General features: G+C 41.8%; 2 protein-coding genes across 2 annotated transcripts; both read left to right on the top strand.

Moving 5' to 3' along the window:
* Positions 1–8,968: 8,968 nt before the first annotated feature.
* On the top strand, positions 8,969–13,822 carry psmc6 (proteasome 26S subunit, ATPase 6). Its single transcript, XM_018735128.2, has 14 exons — positions 8,969–9,072; positions 9,528–9,607; positions 10,318–10,357; positions 10,564–10,616; positions 10,707–10,774; positions 10,974–11,088; positions 11,171–11,258; positions 11,419–11,480; positions 11,586–11,709; positions 11,967–12,028; positions 12,186–12,306; positions 12,540–12,620; positions 13,274–13,345; positions 13,433–13,822. The coding sequence occupies exons 1-14, from the start codon at positions 8,982–8,984 to the stop codon at positions 13,549–13,551; spliced, it is 1,176 nt and encodes a 391-aa protein (XP_018590644.1). The 5' UTR covers positions 8,969–8,981; the 3' UTR covers positions 13,552–13,822.
* Positions 13,823–15,327: 1,505 nt separating this feature from the next.
* On the top strand, positions 15,328–22,201 carry LOC108924135 (serine/threonine/tyrosine-interacting protein-like). Its single transcript, XM_018735330.2, has 11 exons — positions 15,328–15,546; positions 17,110–17,142; positions 17,240–17,293; positions 18,609–18,706; positions 18,842–18,902; positions 19,027–19,063; positions 19,257–19,296; positions 19,398–19,448; positions 19,928–20,000; positions 20,610–20,703; positions 20,824–22,201. Exons 1-11 carry the CDS (start codon positions 15,484–15,486, stop codon positions 20,895–20,897), a joined length of 678 nt encoding a protein of 225 aa, XP_018590846.1. The 5' UTR covers positions 15,328–15,483; the 3' UTR covers positions 20,898–22,201.
* Positions 22,202–23,852: the final 1,651 nt, after the last annotated feature.

The raw sequence follows: 23,852 nt of genomic DNA, 5'->3' as shown, positions 1-23,852 counted from the left end.
ATGGCCCCCTCACAATGCCTTTTCGGGCTGAGCCCAGCCTGGTTACGTGGGCTGCCCGGCCACCAGGCGCTCGCCTAGAAACACTAGCCCCAGGTCTGGCTCCAGGGGTAGGTCGCAGTGACCCTATTCTGGGCAGGGTAAACATTCTTCTGTTCCCATTTTTCATAGGGGTTTTTCAGATCGTGTTAGTCTGGATCTTCACTCCACACCTGTTCGCCTTGGGAGATCCTACCAGGAGCATACTGCTCCCGCCGACATGGCTCTGGAGATACCCAGACCACACAAGCCCTTCCGCCACACCACAGCCCTGATCCAGGAAGGGACAGGAACGGCGGGGCCTCTCTGCTCTCCCTGCTGCCACCACAACCCTATTAGGACAAGTGGGATGGAAGATGGATGGGTTGAAATGCATTTCTTAAAATTGTTTAAAAACAGGGATAGCTTCATTGTTACAGCTCCATCGCAAACAATTGCGAGAAACACTAGGTTTCTCTTATGAACGAAGACAATAAAAGTTTAGGTAAGTTGTTTACTAGCATCTTGAGGGACAGAGCTGCAATTAATGCAACTTGCTAACTTGAAGGGGTGGCTTGCAGCAGTGGTTAAGCCAGATCAAGGTAAGTTTAAATCATGGGTTTATCAATGCAAAATTCTGCCATTAATTCTCTGACCCCATCTGGTTTATGACGTACCAATATCAACAATCATAGCATTCAAGAGAAAGTCAAGCTGTTACTTGCTCAACCTTCCAGGTACCCCAAGGCATCTGTAGCAACATGCCTTGTACAGGCACAGTGACAACCTGAAGTTCTTTCAGGAACATTGAAGTGGAGTTTAGGGTGACATGGGCAAGGAAAGTACTGGAATAGAGAGATTTAAGCTATGAGAGAGTTGCTGGAATGGGCACTGAGGTAAGGACAGGTGGCAATTGAGTGGAGAAGGCAGAGTCCCAGCTTCAGTGGTGGTCACAGCGGCTTCTGGAAGAGCTTCTTTGGGCACTGTTCCATCATGGTAATATGGCAATGTCTATGGGAAGGACAAGTATAACTGATTCAGGAAGGACTGTGCACAGAAGTAGAAGTATGTGACTGACAGTGGGATGTTGCAGCAGGTAGCACAGATTGGTAGGAAGAAGTGCTGGAATGGAAGGCCTTGTAACCTAACATAAGTTTCTGATTCAGGCAACGTATGACATACTGCCAAGTGCACTTAACCTGTTCAGCTGAGCAAAAGTTGATTATGTTGAGAGAGCAACATTGGTGCACTCCTTAACTGTGGAATAGTGCTAAGTGAGGGCTGCTATCCTTAGATCCTATGACCAGGCATTCAAGGTTTTTGCAGTATCTATGAACATGAGATAGCACACAGACGTGCCACCCAGCAAGAATAATTTTTCCCACATACATTTTATATTAATGATCCTACTAGCTGACTTGGAAAGGCTCCCTGTATTTCGTTCACTCTAAATTGGTGTTCTACAAGGGTCAGTACTTGGACTCCCCCCAACTCTTTTCAACCTACACCACATCCTTCAGCTATACCAATCATTCTACTGTTGTTGCAACACTGATGACAGTTTCTCCCCCCCCCCCTGCCAGAAGAATCACAAGTAACCAAACATTATGCCTGCTCTTTAGAATTGCACCAATTGGACAGAAATTCGCCAAGAATTGTTTCAGCTATGCATATTATCAGATCTAAAAGCTCAATACAACCATGATGAAACATCTGGTTTTGAGAAAGTTACCAGCCTTGTTCTGGGAAAGGCAAAGCTGAAGGCACATTTAACTTTCCTGCAGGCTTTGCTGTTAGAACAGTGTGTTTTTGGAACCTTATACTAGGGGCACTTGTAAAGCTCACTCTCAAAAGTGTTTCGCAGTGTGAGTCAGGGCAGAGCAGGAAAGAAGAATCAAACTGTCTGAAACCGCTTATCCCAGGCAGGGTTGCGGCAAACCAGAGGCTAACCCAGCAACATAGGGCGCAAGGCTGGAGAGGGAAGGGACACACCCACCATGGGACACCAGTTTACCACAGGGCAAAAGAATCTATATTTAAAAAATTTTTTGTTCATTGCCCACCTTTTACAACTAAAACCTAGTATTTCCAATCATTGCTTGCAATGGAGGTGTAATAATGAGGTTATCAATATTTTGAATCATTTGACACAATAGAACATTATAAAAAAAAAAAATTAAGACAACCAAACTTAAAATGCTGAGTGAAAGAAATCATTAGTCTAACAAAAACATTTTCAGTGAAAGTTACGATTAGATAAAATCTGTCTGACTGTACTCATGACATTGTTGAAAAATATTTACCTCAGCTGTGCTTGTATTTGCACAATCCAGGCAACTGAAATTAGAGTATATACTACTACTAGTTATTACACTACTAACAAAACATGTCTATTGCAAAAAGAATCAGAATAGCCAAGCATGGAAAGGTTTCACATTTGTTATTGCTGTTTTTAACCTTTCCACTGAACATTTTAGAACCCCCCCAATAATATGATTTTCATAGTAATTTCCATTAGATCCAGCTAGTACCTGCTACACAAATCTAAAGACATGAATGCCAGACCCCTCACTGTGCACTATTGCTATTAGCTGCTCTCCCTCAGTGTCTTTTCATTCAGTAAACCAGGCTGTGTGTGTTGCAGAATGAGATGGGAAACTTCAGTACCAGCGGCATTGCACAGAAACATGCCCCCAGATGACTTGGAACAGACAGGAGCAGAAATTGGTGAAATCTGGCCTGGGGGAAGCATTTCAAAAACCAGTCCATGCAGAAAATCCAAGAAACTCAGCCAAAAAAAAAAAAGAAAAAAAAGTTCTATATCCAGAAGTGTTTACAGAAAGAGGCATGACAGACATAGCTAATTTACCAAAGTGAAATAAACTGCAGTCACAGCCACAACGGGAATCAATTACAGGAAGGAAACTAAACAGTAAACTTCACTGTGTTTTACCAGGAAGCACAGACAGTTGATAATGGAAAATTTGAAACCTCAGTCATTAAGTAAAATGGCTTTGCAAGGAAAATACGAGAAACACAAACGGAAAGCCTTAAAGCAAAAATACTGATTAATTAGCGTTTAGATCCAGGAATCACATAAAGCTGTATCTAACCAAGCAATTAATTTCAATAACTGGTTGTCCTGAGCAGAGCCACAATCAGCTGGAGCCTATCCCCCAAGGTTGTGGGGGGGTGGGGACCTGGCCTGGAGGGGACGCCAGTCCATCGCAGGGCCACAACTTACCCAGAGATACAGCTGGACAAAATCAGTGGAGCCATTGCAGGGCAAGCACCTTCCTCAAAGGCACTACAGCCAGAGGCAGGGATCAAACCGGCAACCCACGCAGCCAAAGGCAGCCACTCCAGCCATGATGCCACTGGCAAACGGTAGACATACTTTGCTAAATTATTGAAAAAAATACATAAACAAAGAAATCTAATTATTATTAAATCAAATAATTTCAAAACAATTTCTTCAGTGGGGGGCGCAGTGGGTTGGACAGGGTCCTGCTTTCTGGTGGGTCTGGGGTTCGAGTCCCGCTTGGGGTGCCTTGCGGCGGACTGGCGTCCCGTCCTTTGTGTGTCCCCTCCCCTTCTGGCCATACGCCCTGTGTTACCGGGTAGGCTCCGGTTCCCCGCGACCCCGTATGGGACAAGCGGTTCTGAAAATGTGTGTGTGTGTATTTCTTCAGTTTTTGTTGAATATGCACACATTATATTAAAATACAGTAACGGTAGAGTAACAACAACTACTCAGACAAGAAAAAGTATAAGTCTGTATCATCATGTAAATCTATCCAACTCCAAAGACAGCAGTGAAATAAAAGTTTAACTTTTCAGCCTTTTCCTTGTCCAGTAAGGATTTGGTTAACAAGCTCTCTGGGGTTTTTGTGCTGTCTTCATTATGCAGTTCACAATAATGACATTAAATAACCACCACTTAAATGTAGTCATTAGAACATGGTAGAAGAAAAACAATCATCTTGTAGATTACCACACTTCTGGAACTGCTTTACAGCAGTACCGATTTCTGTTGGCCGCACATTTGGAAAACTGATTCTGGAATTTCACCCATTGCTCTCAGGTGGCCTTGCATTTTCTAAGGACATGTTTAAAAACAGCTGCAGGATTACATCAGTGAGAAAGACGGACACATGTGGACACCATTATTTACTAACACTACAACTTAGCCTGCTAAACCAAAAAAAGTTAACCAATAACATTAAAGTGAGTAAAACAGCATTGAATTACAAAGCTGCAGCACCAAACAAGATAACACTCTGGAAAAGTTCACAACTGTTTTAAATTAGTTGAAATAATACACATGCACAATTTATCAATTTTTAAGCTAAAACACAAACACACCATCTGCAACAGGACACCAGTCTGCTGCAAGGTACCCCAAGCAGAGCTTGAACCCTAGACTTATCACACAATAGGCACTGGGTGACTCTGCTGCACCACCATGCTTCCAAAACAGGAGACATAGAACAACTTGAAGATGACCACTAGGAACATAAGCAACCATTTCAGTATGTGATGGATAGTCATTCTGTCAGGACAGAATACAGACCAGTAACATGCGCACACACACACATTTTAAAGACAATATCTATGACATCATTCAGTCTTTTGAACCGTAAATAAACAATGTCACAACCACGTCCACACCTCAACCAGCAGCACCTGGTTCCAGTCAAGCACCTGAGTTTAATTTAAACACTTGGCTATAAAAACCACAACTCTACCACCTTTTAGTTGTAGAATCTTATTATAGACAACTGTCTTGAATTTGTGGAGGCATGTAAGTGGGGTTCAGGATTCTTGTCTGGATACCTAAGGTCCCAGGGTTGCTGGAATTTCTCCTGGTGTTATCCCAGCCCTGGTCTCACATTTCAATGGCCTTCCTAAGACCAGGACCAGTGGGTGCAGTTCTTCCTATGGGCTGAGTATGCCCATAACTCTTTCACACTCCTCAACAGGTCTCTCCCTGTTCCAGTCTCTCTTTGGGTATCAACTTCCTCTGTTCCCATATCACCCTAGCTCCTCTGATGTACCTGCTGTTTTTGTATTACAGAAGAGTGATGAGGCCTGTCATGTGGTTTGGGAGCTCCTTTGCAAGAGCATCTGCTGCTACAAACAGCAGGCTGACAAACATTGCTGCACCCTGACCTTCCAACCAGGACAAAGGGTGCAACTGTCTACCCATGACATCTGTCTCAAGCTTCCTTCCAGAAAACTCAGCCTCTGCTACATTAGTCCCTACAAGATCCTTTGCATCATGCCTGTCACTTACTGGTTACAGTTGTTGCAACCCTTACCCATATGTCCCACTCTTCATGGCTCCTTGCTCAAGCTTTACAGTACCTGCCTGCTCCAGACTACCCAAGGAGACCTTATGCCCCCTCCTGTAGACCCTTCTGGACTCAGTGTCGATGTAGGGGCCTCTACTACCGTGTGGACTAGAAGGGGAATGGCATGGAGTAGCACAGCTGGTGCTTGCGCCCATCATCCTGGATCCATCCCTGACTTCCAACAGGACCATCCAGACCAGCCAGCACCCCGTCCCAGAGGTTTCCCTCCTTCCAGGGGTTGTAAAGTGCCAAGAGCTGCCCATGAAGGGGAAGAGGGGTACTCTCATGACCATGCCCACACTTCAGTCAGCAGCACCTGGCTGCAGTTAAGCACCTGAGTTCAACTGGAACACTTAGCTATAAAAACCACCACTCAACCACTTCCCAGTTGCAGAATTTCATTAGAGACAACTGTCCTGTCTGCACTCTACAACCGATCTTACTTTGCTTTTCCCATGTCTTGGTCTTTACTTCCCAGTCCTGCTCCATGTCTCTTCAGTAATGACTGCCTGCCTTGTCCCCTGACCATGACTTTGGATGTTCACCTCTGTCCTGTTAACTGCTGGACTGACCATTTGCCTATCCCAGGCTATGAGAACAAGTCTTTAAAAGATCCTGCACTTGGGTCTCATTCCCTCCGTGTCCTGTTTGCCATGACAAACATGGTTATGGCCTTAATTTTCTTAAAGGGATTTTTACTAACTTTTTCTAGAGTTTGCCATCCACTTTTTTTAAATAAAATTCTACAATTCTGTGTATCTTTAGGAGGATTGCTTATTTTGACTTTAATTGTTTTCATAGTGTTTGTACTCACTTCTATTTAATTGTTAGCTGTATAGAAATTATGTAGTAGCCCAGTACACAGAATGCTTGTTATGATGAGTATGCATGTGATGGACTGGTGCCCCATCCAGGGTATACCCTCACTGCTGTGGCACCCTGTACTTCTGGGATAGGCTCTGGTCCACCACAACCCTGACTCAGACAAGGGGTTAACAATTGTCAGTGAGTGTAATCTTCAATATAGAACATTTATCATTTTCTAGCATGCCCTATTTGAGAGAATAAAAAGGGAAACGTAGCAGCTCTCATGGTGAACGCAGGAAACCAGGCTGATGGACTCACACACAGGTGCCTTTATTTATATAACAAGTTATGTTTTGTGTTTTAAAAGGTATTAAAACACACCTCTACTTTATCAGTGAGAATACATAGGACATTGACTAAGAACCATGACCATGTCACTGGTTGAACCACATTGATACGGGTCAGAATAAACATGCACCGTATCAAAATGGTATTATAACAGCGCTGAGGGGAGTAAATGTGTTAATAGTTGGCATTAGTGTTTATGTGTGTGTACATAGTTGTGTGCAGTTTCTGATTGGTTGTCGTTCTATTTATGTTCAGTGTTTGAGAGTAGAATTCTGGGGAGTCCTGGGGAGGGACCCCTTAACCATGGGGTGCAGCAGGGAGGCTGGGAGTGACCTGGGGGATTCTCAAGTGTTCTGTATGACTTGTACTGTCTGAAGCATTTTTAAGACTGCTACTGAGAGACATGTACACTTCTCATAAAGAGCACGTTTCTTTTATCCCGACTCCCGAGCCGGTTTCTAGTAGCTCCATGGGGAGATGCTACAGTATATTAAGTATTGAGACCCCAAGGAGGCGCCATTGTCGTTCCTGTGCAGTATCTCGCATCTGTAAAAGGCCTTTGCGCATCACCCTGTTGCTGTTCAGCGAAGTCGCACCTAAACGGTGGACTCCAGAATAACGCTTACGAACGCAGGCGCTCGAGATACTTCAGATACCTCGAGAGCCGCTGAGTAGCACTGAGGGCTGAATATACTACTACTGTATGTACGGCCTATTTATTTTATCTGTAGTACTATGTATTTTTCATAAAAGTGTATTGTTATTGTTTTGTGTACGAACAAGTTTATGGTACGACATGCAATTAAGGTTATACTGTCATCCGGTGCGCAGCGAGTTGCGCTGCCAGCTCAGCTCCTGCTGTGTGGTGCCAAGGGTTCGATTCTTTTTTAGCAAAATTACACCTCGAGGTGTCGATCCCCACCCAATCTGTGTTGAGTTTGCGTGTTCTCCCCATGTCTGTGTGGGTTTCCTCACAGTGCAGAGACACGCAGTTCAAGTGAACTGGTGACGGTCAAGAGTCCTTTAGTGTGCGAATGGGTGAGTGAGCGTGTGGCTACCCTGCGATGGACTGGCGTCCCGTCCAGGGTGTACCCCCCTAAGCCTTGCAATCCATGCTTCCAGGATAGGCTGCGGTTCACTGCGACCTTGTATGGATAGATGGATGGGTTGTGAACCGGTTATATATGCGTTTTTTTTTTTTTTACTTACATGCGGTGCGGATATTGACCCTTCACTTAAAATTTGACTGTGTTCAGTTCGGAGGCTGAAAAAACTGACAAATTTCTGGAATTATTTTATAAGCTGGTGCGCAGGACGGAAATGTAGTCGCTATAGTATCTTTTTGTTGAGAGGTATCGTCCAGTGTGTCACAATGTGATATAGGATTTACCCAAATCATTTCCTTTAGAAACTCAAGAAAGACATACGAATAGTGCTTTTTGTCAAGAGTTCTCGGAAACTGCTTTACAGTTTTTTTGGCAGTTCTCATACGGTAATACTGAAAAAAAATACATGAGTATTAATTATCACAAACCGTGATTGTCGTCATTGTGGGAAAATGTGCGCTTTTTCGTTTTTGATTCCTGCAAGGACAACAAATAATTTTAATTAATGTAATCTTATTACAGGATGAGAGCTCCCGCGACCCTGCCGCTCAGGACAAGGCTTGTCACAAGCGGTTAGTGAAATGGATGGATGCATAATTTTATTATGAACCAAATTTCATATCCATAAAATCCAAATTCACTACTCTGAAACACGACTTTGTGGCTCTCTGAAATAGAGTCACAGTACATTACTTTCCGACTCCATTATTAAATAGCAATTAAAAATGTGAAATTGAGAAAGTTTGTAAATCTTTCAGAATTTTCATCTAAAAATTTAATTGTATTATCTTTGCTTAAGTAGGGGGGTGCGGTGGCGCAGTGGGTTGGACCACAGTCCTGCTCTCCGGTGGGTCTGGGGTTCGAGTCCCGCTTGGGGTGCCTTGCGGCGGACTGGCGTCCCGTCCTGGGTGTGTCCCCTCCCCCTCCGGCCTTACGCCCTGTGTTACCGGGTTGGCTCCGGTTCCCCGTGACCCCGTATGGGACAAGCGGTTCTGAAAATGTGTGTGTGTGTGTGTATCTTTGCTTAAGTTTTATGCATCTTTGTACTTTTGCATTTTTTTTTTTTTTTGCTTTCATTATTTGAGTTGTTGTGTATGTTCTGTTGTATTAAATAAAAGAGAAACTGGCAAATATTACTACAGTCGTACGTATAAAATTAAAAATAAACCGTGTCTGTGGGTACATACACAAGGATGTATTACACGGAATTGTAATGTTATATTTACAGAATAAAACACCGCAGAGCCACGCAAATCCTCACGGATGTGACGTCACGCAAAAGGACATCAACCCGGATATCCGGTTCCTCGAGCGGCTCCCATGATTCCAGTGGTTTGAAGTCGTCAGTGTAATGAACATGGCGGACACCAGGGAGAAGGGTTTGCAGGATTACAGGAAGAAATTGCTTGAGCACAAAGAGATTGACGGACGTTTGAAAGAACGTATGTCTTGCAGCTTTAGGTTATTTAGTTTCGCAGCGCAGGGAGCCGCACAATGCGAGCTGCCGACGCGTTTGTCAGAGAAAAAGGGAGAAAGCGAACAAGTCGCTTTGTCATCCTGCCATGATTATTTGAAGCAGCCGCCGGGTCCTTCAGTTCAGGACCGAGAGGTGCCGAGGCTCATGCTTCGGCATCTGAAACATACCGTTCACAGGAATGTCATTGAAAAGACATCCCTAATCTGATATTGATTTGTGGATATTGGAGTTTATTTGTATTATTTCCTATTAACTCTAATGATGTTTAATTGCTAGTTTGTTAGTAACGATGATAATAAAACTATAAAGGTAATAACAGTAGAAAGAGTGCACCACAGTGTGCTTACAAAAGTCATGTCTGGTCAGAGCTTCATTAGTCATTTGTCTGATTGTTGTCAACATTTCTGTTGTTTACTTTAGTGAGAGAGCAGCTGAAAGAGCTTACAAAGCAGTATGAAAAGTCAGAAAATGACCTGAAAGCTTTACAAAGTGTGGGACAGGTGAGAACATCTATCATTTATAACATGCAATTAGCAATGGCGTTAAAACATTGTGTTTTTTTAAAACTAATTATTGTGTCTTTGTCAGTCCCCTGTCTGATGTTGTGTCATACTGTTGGGTTCTGTTTGGCTTAATGTGTTTTTTCAAGGTGGATATCTGTCTATCTAGTAGTAGTGAGTTTGCAGAAAGCCAGGTGTCATCATGAAATGTCTTTTTAGTCAGCAGCACCAGCTGTACACTTGTTAAGAAACAGGAATTTGTGTAGTTAATCTTGGTGGCAGGGAGTCTTATCTTTTGATAAGACAGCTTACCGGCTCTAAATATACAATTACAAAAACTTGTTAAACACTGTCACATTGGATGGAATGTTTTATCGGTGGCATTCAAAAGCATTGATAGGAGCCTTAAAAAGTGTGACATTTCTAGTCTTATTGACTCATACATTAAGCAAGGATGTAGTGCTGAACACAAAGGGAAAATTGAGCTCAGAATGCTACCAAAGAACCAGTTTAATAGCAGCAGTCAAGTTTAAACCCCCAAAACTATTAGAGAATGAACGCACAATTTAACTCGTACATACGATAGAAAACATGAATATGATAACTTATGTTGCATGTTTTATTTATGGTTTACTGTTTATTTGAGATTGCTTTATACTGTTACCTGTACAGGGTTTGCAGAAGTGTTTTTTTCCATTTATTTTGTGCAGATTGTTGGGGAAGTCCTCAAGCAACTGACAGAGGAGAAATGTGAGTAACAGAATTTTAGTAACATTTTTAGTAAGTTTGTTATTTTCAATTTGCATTTGAAATGCAACAATGTAAATGATATTTGTGAAAATTCTTATTGAATTCAAAGGGAAATATTTCCTGTAGTATGTTTTATGCTTTATTTTATTGAATATCTACAGAGCCAAACATTGTGTAACTGCAAAACATTTTTATTTAACCCGCAGTTATTGTCAAAGCCACAAATGGCCCTCGATATGTTGTTGGCTGCCGTCGACAGGTAAGTTAACATTTACCATCTGCTTATTAAAATTTGGACTTGCTGCTCTGTAGACAATACTCATCTAACTCTGCTGTTATTCAATTATAGCTGGATAAATCCAAGCTGAAACCTGGCACCCGAGTGGCTCTCGATATGACCACTCTGACCATCATGAGGTAGGTACCCAGAAAACTAACACACTTTCCCACACAAATTATCATGGTTTTTTTTTTTCTTTTTTTTTTTTTTTTTTAAATCTGAGGCTACAGCTCAATTCACTCCTGTATGCATTTGACCAAGTCCCAGGATTTTGCCACATAGCCTGAAATCAGGAGTTAAATTCAGGAGTTTGAACTGATGGACAGCCCTTTACAGGTATTTGCCCAGAGAGGTGGACCCCTTGGTTTATAACATGTCCCATGAAGACCCAGGAAGCGTGTCCTACTCCGAGATTGGGGGGCTGTCAGAGCAGATCCGAGAACTGAGAGAGGTACGTGGCATTTGACGCATCCCTTAGAGGCATGGTTTGTATTTTCTACACAGAAAATGACAACCTTTAATTTGCCACTCAGGTGATTGAATTGCCCTTGACAAACCCCGAGCTCTTCCATAGAGTGGGCATCATCCCCCCAAAAGGCTGTCTTCTCTATGGGCCACCAGGTGATTATTTAATTTATTTGTGCTTGTCACAATGTTCTAGTTTCTGTGGGTCAGAATCTTTAGGTAACACAGGAATGCTTATCACTGAATTCTTCTACTCCTTTTTGTCATATATTGTGCAATATATTATAACCAACACTGTATATTTCTTTTGAAACAGGAACAGGAAAGACCCTTTTGGCCAGAGCTGTAGCCAGTCAGCTTGACTGCAATTTTCTGAAGGTCAGCTTTTTTCCCCACATTCTTTCTTGTTCTTGTGTTGCAGTGTAAAGCTGTGGTATTTTGGTACTTTAGGTGTCTGATCACTCTTCCCTGTGTGTGCTCTAGGTGGTGTCCAGCTCCATTGTAGACAAGTACATTGGCGAGAGTGCCAGGCTGATCCGAGAGATGTTCAACTATGCCCGTGATCATCAGCCTTGCATCATCTTCATGGATGAGATTGATGCTATCGGTAAACGCGCTGGCCATAATTTTCTCTGTGGTTACTGTTAGTTACGTGTGTGTTACACCTCAATACTTTAAATTCTAAGCATCAAAAATGTCTGTATAGAATATAATGTAGTATCCTACTTTTAGTCTTTTCAAGAAATGGTACACTAAAACTGTGAAAAGTTTGGGCTGAGTACAGCTGTTTGGTGCCTTGGCACTTCTTTTCTCATACTCAGAAAAGGTGTAGGAGTGATTTACTATTTTGCTTCTGTTTATAAGGTGGCCGTCGCTTCTCTGAGGGAACATCTGCTGACAGGGAGATTCAAAGGACACTGATGGAGGTGACCCTGACCCTTTAATCTTATATTGATTGACTGAAAGTTTGGTTTTAAGCATGGCTGAGTGTTATTTACTTCATTCTTTATACTTGCATAATTATTTCTTTGTTGTGTCAAAATTCTGTCTGTCTGTCTTCTCTGATTCTTCTGTGATGCTCAGCTGCTGAACCAGATGGATGGGTTTGACACCCTGCACAGAGTGAAGATGATCATGGCCACCAACCGGCCAGACACTCTGGACCCAGCATTACTACGACCAGGCAGACTGGACCGCAAGATCCGTAAGCTTATTCAGCTGATGGCTCTATCGAAATACAATCCTCTGTAAAGTTTTAGTTGTGTTTTACTGTATTGTAGCCTTCTGAGCAAAACAAACGTATCAGAAGCATTGCAGATCAGTTCACACACTTAAACACAAAGCAACTCTTTTCGCATTGACCTTTTTCAGAAGCTCTTGTACCCAGTGTTTAAATACTTTGAGACAAGTTTGAAATACCTTTCACCATCTTTCTAGATATTGAGCTCCCCAATGAGCAGGCTCGTTTGGACATCCTGAAGATCCATTCCGGCCCCATCACTAAGCATGGAGAGATAGGTCAGTCTGCTGGGAAATGGCTTCATGTTATTTGGTTAATCTATGAGTCTGGTTAATCACTACATGGGAGCAAAATTTTGAAATAGCTGTTTTAGGGAATGAAAGCTATATTTATTAGAAACTCTAGAATTCTGTCAAAGCACTGAAATGTTGATATTAAATGAGGATGTTATATTTTGAAATTTTTAATTGTATTTTAGTATATATATGTTCAGACTTAGTGAACTAAGTCAGTACATGTAAAGGTTGATGATGCTAGGCTTTTATTGTCCCTCAGTTAGTCATGCAGTTGGTAGCATAGTACTTACGGCTACTGCCTTTGGACTCAAAGGTCACAGGTTTGAATCCAACCTCCAGCTGTAGTACCCTTGAGCAAGGTACTTACCCTGAATTGCTTCAGGAAAATTCAGTGGCCTATGCTTTTTTTTTTTAAAGTTATACTATTCAGAACAATTAAAATTGCTTTGAAATAAGGAGTTAGTAACTGTGACTAAGAATTGTGAAATACATAAAATAAAAAAATAATTTCTTCTCTGATATTCTGCATTTTTTGCCAAATCTGGATGTTTAGATTTTACATATTGCTACTTAACTGTTGATCAGAAAATTGGCAAAATGATTTTACATAAGAATTTATCTGAATTTATGTACAGATTATGAAGCCATTGTGAAGCTCTCTGATGGATTCAATGGTGCGGATTTAAGGAATGTCTGCACTGAAGCAGGTAGAACATTTATATGTGATACAATTTGGATATAAATTGTTTAACAGGAAATGTTAACTGATGCAAACATTTTTTTCCTACTTGCAGGCATGTTTGCGATCCGTGCAGATCGTGATTATGTGACCCAGGAAGACTTCATGAAAGCAGTTCGCAAGGTGGCCGATTCGAAGAAGCTTGAATCTAAACTGGATTACAAACCTGTATAGAACTTTGGTTTGTCAGAAACCCTTTGTGTATGTGTACCGTCAATAAAAGAAATACCAGCTTCTGTAGCTACGCTTCATGCTGCAATGTTTCATTTGTATGTATGAATAAAACAAGGTTTCTTTCTCGGTTTTTTCATGGATGGTTTGCATTTGGTCTGAGTATAGTTTTTCTCAATATAAATTAGCTCCAGTGACCCTGCATGACTTGTTGCATTTTTTTAATGTTTTATGAGTACCCTAAAAATTGCAATAAAAATTTTCAAAATAATAAAAATGACTTTATGAAATGTGAAACATTTCTCTTTGGATTAGTTTTAATGTGTATCAAAGTATATTAAAGCTGGCTGTACTTGTAGAATTATATTGAAAACCATTTTCTATAAAAATAAAATGTCTATATAACCCTTTGATATACTTATTCTTCAGCGAAGTCAAAGTTTATTATATGCAGCTGGTGTTTGTGGGCTCTCTTTCACCTTTCTTGAAAGTGACAGATTGCAGTTATTAATATTCTGCAGTACATAATGGAAGAAATAATAGCCTGGAGGTGGCTGAGTGTTGTGCAAGTTAATGTAGCTGTGTTGTTCCTCTGGGTCAGGTGACTGAAGCTGGTATACAGATTGTTTGCACTGGCTCTGAGTGGGTGGCACCAGGAGTTCATGAGGAAGGAATCAAATGTAAAGAAAAAACATGTTTGAGGTTGAACAAGATCAAGGATATAATACATAATGTACATCATGTGCCAGCTTGTAGCACAGTGTTTAGAGTAGTCCCATTCCAGTCAAAAGGCCCGTTCAAGGTCAAAGGTTTGCGTCACCCCTCTTGCAATAGTACTCATAAGTAGGATATTTACCCTGAACTATAAAACCATAAGTTACCCAGTTGTGGTTTAAAATACAAGCCTAACATTCTAGGTCACTTTGAAGAGATGTGCCCTGGCAGTCCTTGTCGTTACCTATGGATCTGATTTTTCAAGAACCGCAAGACAATTTGGCAGGTATCTGCAGAGCACTCACTTTTAGGAGTGCCTGGGTGGTGCGAGAGAATGTGGGTTCATTCTCCGCTCAGTCTGTGTGGACTTTGCATGTTCTCCCCATGTCTGTGTGGGTTTCCTCCGGGTGCTCTGGTTTCCTCCCACAGTCCAGAGACATGTTGTTCAGGTCCACCCACAATGTGTGAGTGACAGAATGTTCCACTGAGGTATGGATGAGTGACCTATTATAAGTACTGTATCCTGCAGTGTAAGTCACCTTGGTGAATAAGGTGTGTGGGCTGATAATACTACATAGAGTTCATTGGAAGTTGCTTTGGAGGAAAGTGTCTGCTAAATAAGTAAATGTAAATGCAAAGTCAGTAGTTCTTCATCCAAGCTGAGACCCCCAGGAGACACAAGTGTGCACAACAATGGTGGACAGACAATAACATTGCCCCATGTTGAGAACTGCATAAAATGCAAACTCTTATTATTGTTGTTGTTACAGTAGATTATCTACTGAATCAATAATAATAATAATAATAATAATAATAATAATAATAATAATAATTACATTAAGTTTATGTCCAGGGCGACTGACAACGTTAAGCGTGCAACACCGACAGCAACAGTCACACACGCCCCCGAAGCACGAAGGTGCACAAGTACATATTTATTTATTTTTATGTATTTATTTATTGAATTTTGAGAGTAATTTCAGACTGATGCGTGGCGTCGAAACACAACTTCCATGCCGCAGAGGGCGCCAGCTGTCGCGCGGGCGTGTGACGGCGGCCACGTGACCTCCCCAGCGGCAGAACCATCATGGCGGACGTGCATGTGGAGCTCCACAACAAACTCCAGCGGTACCGCTGCCACGCCGTTTCCAAATAACACACACACACTACAGCGACACGAGCCCGGGCCTGGGAAGTTGGCGGCCTGCAAGAGAGCGCAGCATGGAGGAGGAGAAGAGCGCGCTACAGTTTCCGTCGCTGCCTTCCTCGAAGGAGGACCAGCTGGTGAGCCGCGCGAGCGCAGTGCGGCTCGACGCCGTGGCGAACGAACGGTGTTGGACGCATCGCAGCTGTCCCGTCAGGGCCGGCGCGCGGAACCACTTCCCTCGCGTGGCTTTTCTGGCAGCACGTTAGCTTCCCGTCGTCGACAGGCGCTCGCTCATTAATTTAATCAGTGTTTGAGTTGCCAGCTAACTTTCATACGTCTAGTCGCGCGTCGAACGACGTTGATCTTGATGTACTGAGAATGATGAAATCGGTTGGTCGCTCGGCACGGCAGCACGGAATTTTAGGTGACGGCGGGCAGAGTATGACATTTTAGAGCGACGGTGAGTCAGTGAGTCCCCTGATCGGGGTCCTCTCCGTGCCGCACGTGCTGCTCCTCTCTGCGCTCGCGCACCAAAAATGACAAGCTCGGCGTTCGCACAATAGAATTCAATAGAGTGTCGCTCAGCACAGTCAGTTCCGTTCTGCTATAGCGCGATGCGTAATACTGTTAAATTAGAAGATGCTGCGGAACTTAGCAAAAACATACATTCTCTCAAATAAAGGATAAAGTTCATGAACACAATGAAAGGATGTGCATTTTGGGCCATTTCTTTTAGGTTTTTTTTTTTTTTTAATATTATAGTGCATATATAATTTCTTCATTTAGCTGATGCTTTTCTCCAAAGTGACTTGTGATATGGTACTTAGTTATTTACCCATTTATACAGCTGGGTAATTTTACTGCAGCAGTTTAGGGTAAGTACTTTGCAAGGGTACTGCAGCTGGATGTGGGATTCGAACCTGTGCCTTTGGGTTCAAAGGCAGCAGTTGTAACAACCACTGCCTGCTGTCCCAGTATATGTGTGTATTTTATATGTTTGTATTTATAACGTTTGACTGCTGTTGCGGGGTTATAGCTTTGCTTTATGGTCTCCAGCAGACCTTAGACCCCCCACAGAACATCCTTGCACTCCTATCACTTTACCAAGTCGTGTTTAGCTGTTGTACCTAAACATCTTGTCACATAAATTGTGCTCCTCTCTCTGTTGTTTATATATCTATATCTGTTTATATCCTAATGTTAGTGCTGGTAGAGAGATGTTCCTTTTGTCAGTCATGTTTAGAAGACCCACCATTTTTCATGTTATTGACACTTCTCTCCAAAGCATCTTGCAATGTTAAGCTACTTATGATTTAGCCATTTGTACAGCTGTGTAATTTTTCTTAAAGCAGTTCAGGGTAAGTACCTTGATATTACAGAAAGAGGTGGGATTCGGATGTTTGTCATTTGGATCCAATGGTGGTGACTCCCTACTGTATTCTAAGCAATTTACAATCTTAGTTGTACAGTTTTGCCACAACTTACCTATTCGTAGAACAGAGTATTCTGTTCAATTCAAGCACCTTGATGAAAGGTATTACAGCAAGAGTGGACTGTTTCAAAGCAACACCCTAACCAGTAGCCAGCCTGTTTAACATATTGCATAACATCATTCCCATGTCTCTCGTTAAGGGGCTTAACCGCATGATATTATGAACATGTTATTGTTTATGTCTTATGCGATCTGATCTTTTTTGTAGGATTGGGCATATCCAATGAGGCGAGAGATGCAGGTATGTTGATATTGGAAAACACAGGGCATCACCATTCACACTTCACAGGCACAGTGGTCACATCTAAATTTACTGTATCTTCATGATTTTGTTTCAGGAGATCTTACCTGGTTTATTTCTGGGTCCTTACTCAGCAGCCATGAAGAGCAAGGTACGTTTATCCAAAATACTCTGGCAGTGTAGGATAAATATGGTCAGGGATTTAAACCTTTTATTTTCTTCTGCCATGATCTTTGACTTGATTGATAGTCTACTTTGAGTAAAAAGAACTATATTTTCCAAGAGTCTATGAGTTACAGATACAGACACATGATTTTTGAAGCGGTCAGTTTGTGTTGATACCTCTGTTTATTACGGTGCACAGGACAAGGAGATGCCTTTAAAATTGATACGAAATGATGTGCAAGTTTATGGAGCAATTAGAAGGTCTGGAGATAAGTAGGTCCAAAAGATGCATTTTGAGACTCTTCAGGTTTGAAAGGCAGTTATTTCCCTCTCTCTCTCTGAGAACTGCTCATTGCACCTTGTTAGAGCCAAAACCAAGAACCTGCACTCTTGATTTTAGACCTCTCATGAGGGGGACCGCCAAATGGTCAATGGTGGAGAAGCATAACAATCTTACGGGTGCATAGTGAATGATTAAATGGGTTTTAGAGGCAGATTCTTTGTCCTGTAAGTTGTAACCAAAGTTTTGAACTGGATGGAAACAACCACAAGAAATACATGAAGAGGAGATGAGATACATAGGAACACTTTTGACAGGTCAAATACAACTCATGCAGCAGCATTCTGTATCATCTAAAGAGGTTTAATGGCAGAGGCCGGAAGACAACGTAGGCCAGTAGTTGCTGTAGTCAAGGCAGGATAACACCATGGCTTGGACCATGAGCTGTGTAGAGTGTGTTGTGAGATATGGGCACGTCCTGTGGAAGTTGTATAGGGGCTATCTGTTGGGAGAAGTAGAGCAAATATCAGTATACAGATCAGCAGATCATTTATCACTCCCAGGGTCTTGACAGCAAATTGTCCAGTCTGATAGAGCATTCCTAGCAGGTTGACGGACCTGCTAGGAGGTGGACGATCTCTGTTTTGGAGAGGTTGATCTGTAGATGGTAGTCAGTCATCCAAGCAGAGATGTCAGAGGATATGCCTGTAGCTGCAGAAAGGGAAAGAGAAGAGCTGGGTAACATCAAGCAATGATAGGAGAATTTGTGAGAAGCAATGACAGAGCCAAGGGAAGTGATGTAGATGCAGAAGAATAAGGGGCCAAACACCAAGCCCTGCAGAAGACCAGTTGAGAGAGACTGAGGGGAAAACAGGGAGCCACGCTGAACCACCTGGTAGGATCTGTTTCATCGGTAGGACTCAGACGATTTCAGTGTTGATTCTTTCATTCCATGCTGTTTTAGACTGAAGCGGCATCTTTGAGTCTATCAGATATATTGAAGAATTTCATTCTTTTCCAGCTTCATATTCTGGAAAAAAGGGGAATCACTCACATTGTGTGTATCAGACAAGACATTGAAGCTAATTTCATCAAGCCAAACTTTCCAGAGGAATTTAGGTGAGACATCCTGGGACTCTGGATAATTCATTTGAACTAAAGTAACAGTTTCCATAAAATACCTCTTTGGTAGTGTTTTTGTAATGGCATCAGGAGACCAGTTGGAAGATCGTATTTTCCTTTTTGAATACTCAGATACCTCGTACTGGATATTGCTGATAACCCTGTGGAGAATATAATTAGATTTTTCCCGATGGTGAGTGACCATTGTATTACTGTTTGCATATTGCATAATGTAACACTGTTGTTACTGTGGAAGGCTTTAACACATTAACACACATTTCAGCTAAGCTCATGTAACTTCTTATTTTCTGCTTTAGACGAAAGAATTCATTGATGGGAGCTTACACAATGGAGGTACAGGTCTTACACTTATTGCATTATTATTACTTGTTATGTTAATCACTTGTGACGTGCTGAATATTATGACTCTTCGGTTATGTTAAATGTACATTTATGATGTGCGTTCGGACCTTAAGCGCCCTCTTGACTAAAAAGTGGCTCAGCATTTTCTTTAATGATTTTAAATACCTCTGTATTCTCCTTGCAGGAAAAGTCCTTGTCCATGGAAATGCGGGGATATCGAGAAGGTTATTTTGCACCTTTAAAAGTCAAACAGTAATTTGTTTTTTGATGTAGACTCTTGGACATTCTTTAATCAAGTCTGACGTACTTATTTACTTTGTTTCAGTGCTGCCTTAGTAATTGCTTACCTTATGGAAACATTTGGTGTAAAATACAGGTAATTATCAAATTTCTTTTATAATCACATGAAATTGTATATAACTGTATAATGCAATTTTTAGTAAAATAGTGTAAATGTATGTAAAATATATGTTGTATATAAATTTCTTAAATATATTAAATTTGTTTTTTATGTTTTGTATATTTTGTTTTGAATTCAATTAACATTTTAATAAATTAGCTGAATTAAAAATTGAATTTTATGCCATGTATATAATATTAAACTGTTGAGTAACTTTCAGTTCCACATAAATAGTTTTTTTCCTCATAGTACAAATGTAAAATAAGATTGTAAAGAGTACAGAGAGCATACTGCAAATAGTGGAACTCAGAAACTGCCTGCATCTAAAATAGCTTTGGGGAGAAAAGATATATGTTTAGAATGAAATGAATTTTGTGTTGACGTTTTACTCTGTAGCTTGTCAGTGTGTCTGCCAGCATATATATATACATTCCATCTGTATTGTATGTGAACAGGGAGGCATTCAGCCATGTTCAGGAGAGGAGGTTTTGTATCAATCCAAATGTGGGCTTTGTGCATCAGCTGCAGGTAAATGTCTCTTTCATAACCACTGGATTCTGTGCATGTTGGAAATCCTGTTTGACAGTTTTGCTGCCTTTTGATGTAATGGGAACCTTATTGTTAAAGGATTCGAACCTGTGCCTTTGGGACAGCAGGCGGAGCAGTGTTTACAGCTGCTGCCTTTGAACCCAAAGGCACAGGTTCAAATCCCACATCCAGCTGTAGTACCCTTGAGCAAAGTACGTACCTTAAATTGCTGCAGTAAAATTACCCACCTCTATAAATGTAAATAACTGTAACATTGTAAGTCACTACCTACTCAAACGATGAACCTCAGTATAGCAGGTGGTAGGTAACAAGCTAGGTTTGCTTGAGACTTTCATGTCTGCAGCTGTGTCTCCTTCTCAATGTAGTGCATAAATTGTACTTTTGCTGAGATGTATGTCTATTTGGACAAAGGCGTCTGCTAAATGAATAAATGTAAATGTTAATTTTAGTGTTCTCAGTAGACAGATCTTTTTGAACATTGTGCCTGTTTTTACTGTTTGCATCTGTTTAAGGCAAAATTAATCAATGAATGATTTGTGTGATTCTAGAGTGCTGTCTTTTTTTTTTTTTTTTTTTTTTTTTAAATAGGAATATGAAGCTATCTACCTAGCAAAGCTAACTATAAAAATGATGTCACCAATCCAGCTAGGCAGGTCATTCTCTATGCAGGCTGGAATGCCAGGTTGGTAAAATCGTCTGCCTCGGGAAAGCTGGGATATCTAATTTTGTGTTGTCTTGTTGGCTCATGCCATTGTTTTCTTGAGGAAAAAACGGTTGAGTAACATTCAGTTCTCCTTTACAGGCAGCCTGAAGCGTACGTTGGAAGAGGATGAAGATTTCGGAAGCTTGCAAGTTACTGCTGGGCAGAACAGATAGACAGAGTTCTCTTGCTAAGGACTTTTATACATTTTTATTGGATTCTGGGAAAAAAAGATCTTGCTGAAGATGGGACGAAGGCAATTTGCAATTTTTTTTGTTTTTAGGGAAATCCTTTCTTAAGGCTCCCGATGTTAGAGACCTTCGTCCTAGAGAATGAAAGGGTAAAATGTTTGCACTGATGAGAATATGCATCCATCTGCAGATTTTAGAGTGTTTAAAGCATTTTGTGTTTCAGCAGCACAGTACTGAAAATAATGCACTTTTGAAAAATAAATCCCTCCTCCTTTTAATGGGTGGAATACTGATACCATTAAGGAAATGGTTACGTGACGGTGATTTGAGGACATTTTTCTGCCGCCTACTATATGACCGTTAACAAAGTCCGAAGGAGGAGAAATCTACAGACCATTGCTCTTATTGAGACACTGTGAGCCGGGCTGAAGCTTGGAAATTTAGTTTTTTTTTTTTTGTTTTTTTTTTTTGAGAAGTTTTTTTTTTTTTTTTTTTTTTTGTAAATTACAGATGTCTGATTCCCCTTCAAAAGGATGAACAGGGAAAAGATGCATGTTGCATAATAGAACAGCCCATTCATTGAAACATGGTCTTCAACTTCTGGAAGAAACATTAGCTTATGGTGCAAGCTGAAAACATTATAAGAGGTGTGCTTAAATTTCTTAAAAGAAGCAAGTTTTAAGAGTGTGTTGCTTCTTTACTTTGATGCAAATGCAAGCGTTTGGCTTTGTCACACTCAGGCACAAGGTAGTATTGAACGAATCTATTGTTGATATGTATTGCAAGGACACGCAACGCAAAACAACATGACAACGGCATACATGCTGATTTGCTCCTGTATAAAGTAAGCATTTCCTCCAGCTGCAGACATGTATTGTGCTGGAAAGAATAAGGGTTTCTCTCTCCTTGAGTCTGTTCCTGTGAAACTTGTGCGAAGAGTGAAAATATCGAGGTCAGTTTGACAGCTCCCTGCAAAACTAGTTGTTGTTACCATGTGGCCCTAAGTTATGTTTCAGCCTTCATTGATGACTTATGAGTTTTTACTTTTTCAGTCAAAAAATCACATTATGTTGTGCTCTGTGCTGTCTGGGCACATCACATTTATACATGTTGTGTGCATTGGGTAAGGGTCACGGTTGTTTTCTTTTTTTTGTTAGTTTTGTTCTTATTTGATAGCTGGTATGCAAGCAGCAGGTCAGTTTATAGGAGAAACTAATACCAATGTGAAAGGCTGTTAGTGGAATTTAAGACAAAAGCAGTTGGAAAATAAAAATCCATGTGGTTTTGAATGTTGTCTTGAAAATTCAGTCTTTTGCGAGAGGTAAACCGGCGTTAGGGCCGAAAAGAAGGCGACTCCTACTTGAGGGTTTTTAAAGGTTTCTACTTTCTCTACGAGCTTTACATACCGAATGCACAGTGAGCGGTCACATGATCTCTTACAACACCTCAAATGCCAGCGTACGTAACACAAAGCTTACGTGCTTTCCCCGAGTTAATAAAGTAAGACTCTAAGAGTACCCGGCACTAAATATTACAGCACTGTTTAGTCTTAAAAAGGTGTCAGCTACATGAAAAGGTTCCCTGCGCTTGTGAATGCCTCTCTTTTTCAGCTTCTCGACATATTGTCTGCACACCGGCCGGGTCGCAGCGCGCGAGGCGACGCACGCGCGGGACCCGCCAAAACTAGCGCTGCGCGCGCCGCTCTGCGCGTCTCGCTCCCGGTTCGCGCTGCCTCCTGCGCTCAAAAGTTCTCCGGTTCCGTCGTTGGGCTGCGCGCGCCGAGTGACTGGAAGTTGAAACATGAAGCGGGCGGTTTACTCCAAGGTGTCCGTGGCTGGGAGGGGCTCGCTCACAGTCGCGCGCTGCTGCGGCACACAGATGTGCGTGTTCCAGCAGTGGCGGCTGGAAGCTGGAGCGCAGCCGAAGCGCGGAGGACGACGACGTGAGCTTGGCCACTCTCGTCTCTGCCTACTCAATCCTCGGCGGTGTGGGAGAAGGTCCTCACACAGTCAGGGTCTCGTTAAAACCCCACTGACTGAGATCCGCCACTGCCATGCTGCAGTACTTCGCCACGGGTTACCAGGAGAATATCAACGGTGCGTCCTGAAAGTTTAAAAAAAAAAAAAAAAGTAAATAGCACTGCTATAAAACAGGAGGGCACGGTGGCGCAGCGGGTAGCGTGGGTTTTGTGTGTGCGCGCGACCCTGAGAACGAACAAATAATATGAAACACGGGCTAAACTCATCAAACAAAAGTGCGAAATGCTGAAGATGTGATGTCCGTTTGTGTTTATTACCTGACAGGCAAAAAATATGAGTATTGACTGCGCTAACAGTCCACACTCCTCGTAACTTCAAGTTCATCATCAGCCGCGGTCTTTTTAAACACTGCCTATTACGAGCTATTTGCTATCCTTAAACGAACAACCAAAGTATAAATGCAGCTAATAGAAGTGCAGCACAAGCAGAAACGTTGTTTGTACAACATGATCCACGTGCTCCTGTGAAATAGCTGTTCTTTCCTATCTATCTATCTATCTACTTTTCTTTTCAAGCATTCTATTGCTGTAGTGTGTGTGCTTATTTAGATGTCTTAAACCAAATAATGCAAAAGTGTGAATGAATAATTGAGAGCTCAGGGTTACGCAGTGTACCTACAGCATCGCGATGTAAATCTGGTCCATGTGTGCTTACAAGCTCTACTGGTTTCTGTGCCTTTCAGTGAGGCCCACAGCTCTCTGTTGTCCGCTGCGTACAACTGGCTGGAGCGTCTTGACTCCCACTGCATCTGCACCTGATTTGGATGGTTTTGGGGGGAGGGGGTTACTGGGTTGGAGTTAGTGTACAAATGGAACCTGGTATGATGGTCCTTTGGTGATGAACGCTCACGTTCCTATTGGTTTCATAACATGGGGAGGTTTGATAACAGACTGCAAAGGAC

The sequence above is a fragment of the Scleropages formosus genome, chromosome 1, assembly GCF_900964775.1.
Source record: "Scleropages formosus chromosome 1, fSclFor1.1, whole genome shotgun sequence".
Taxonomy (NCBI): domain Eukaryota; kingdom Metazoa; phylum Chordata; class Actinopteri; order Osteoglossiformes; family Osteoglossidae; genus Scleropages; species Scleropages formosus.
The sequence above is the reverse complement of the archived record's forward strand: the minus strand, read 5'-3'. Positions and strand labels throughout refer to the sequence as shown.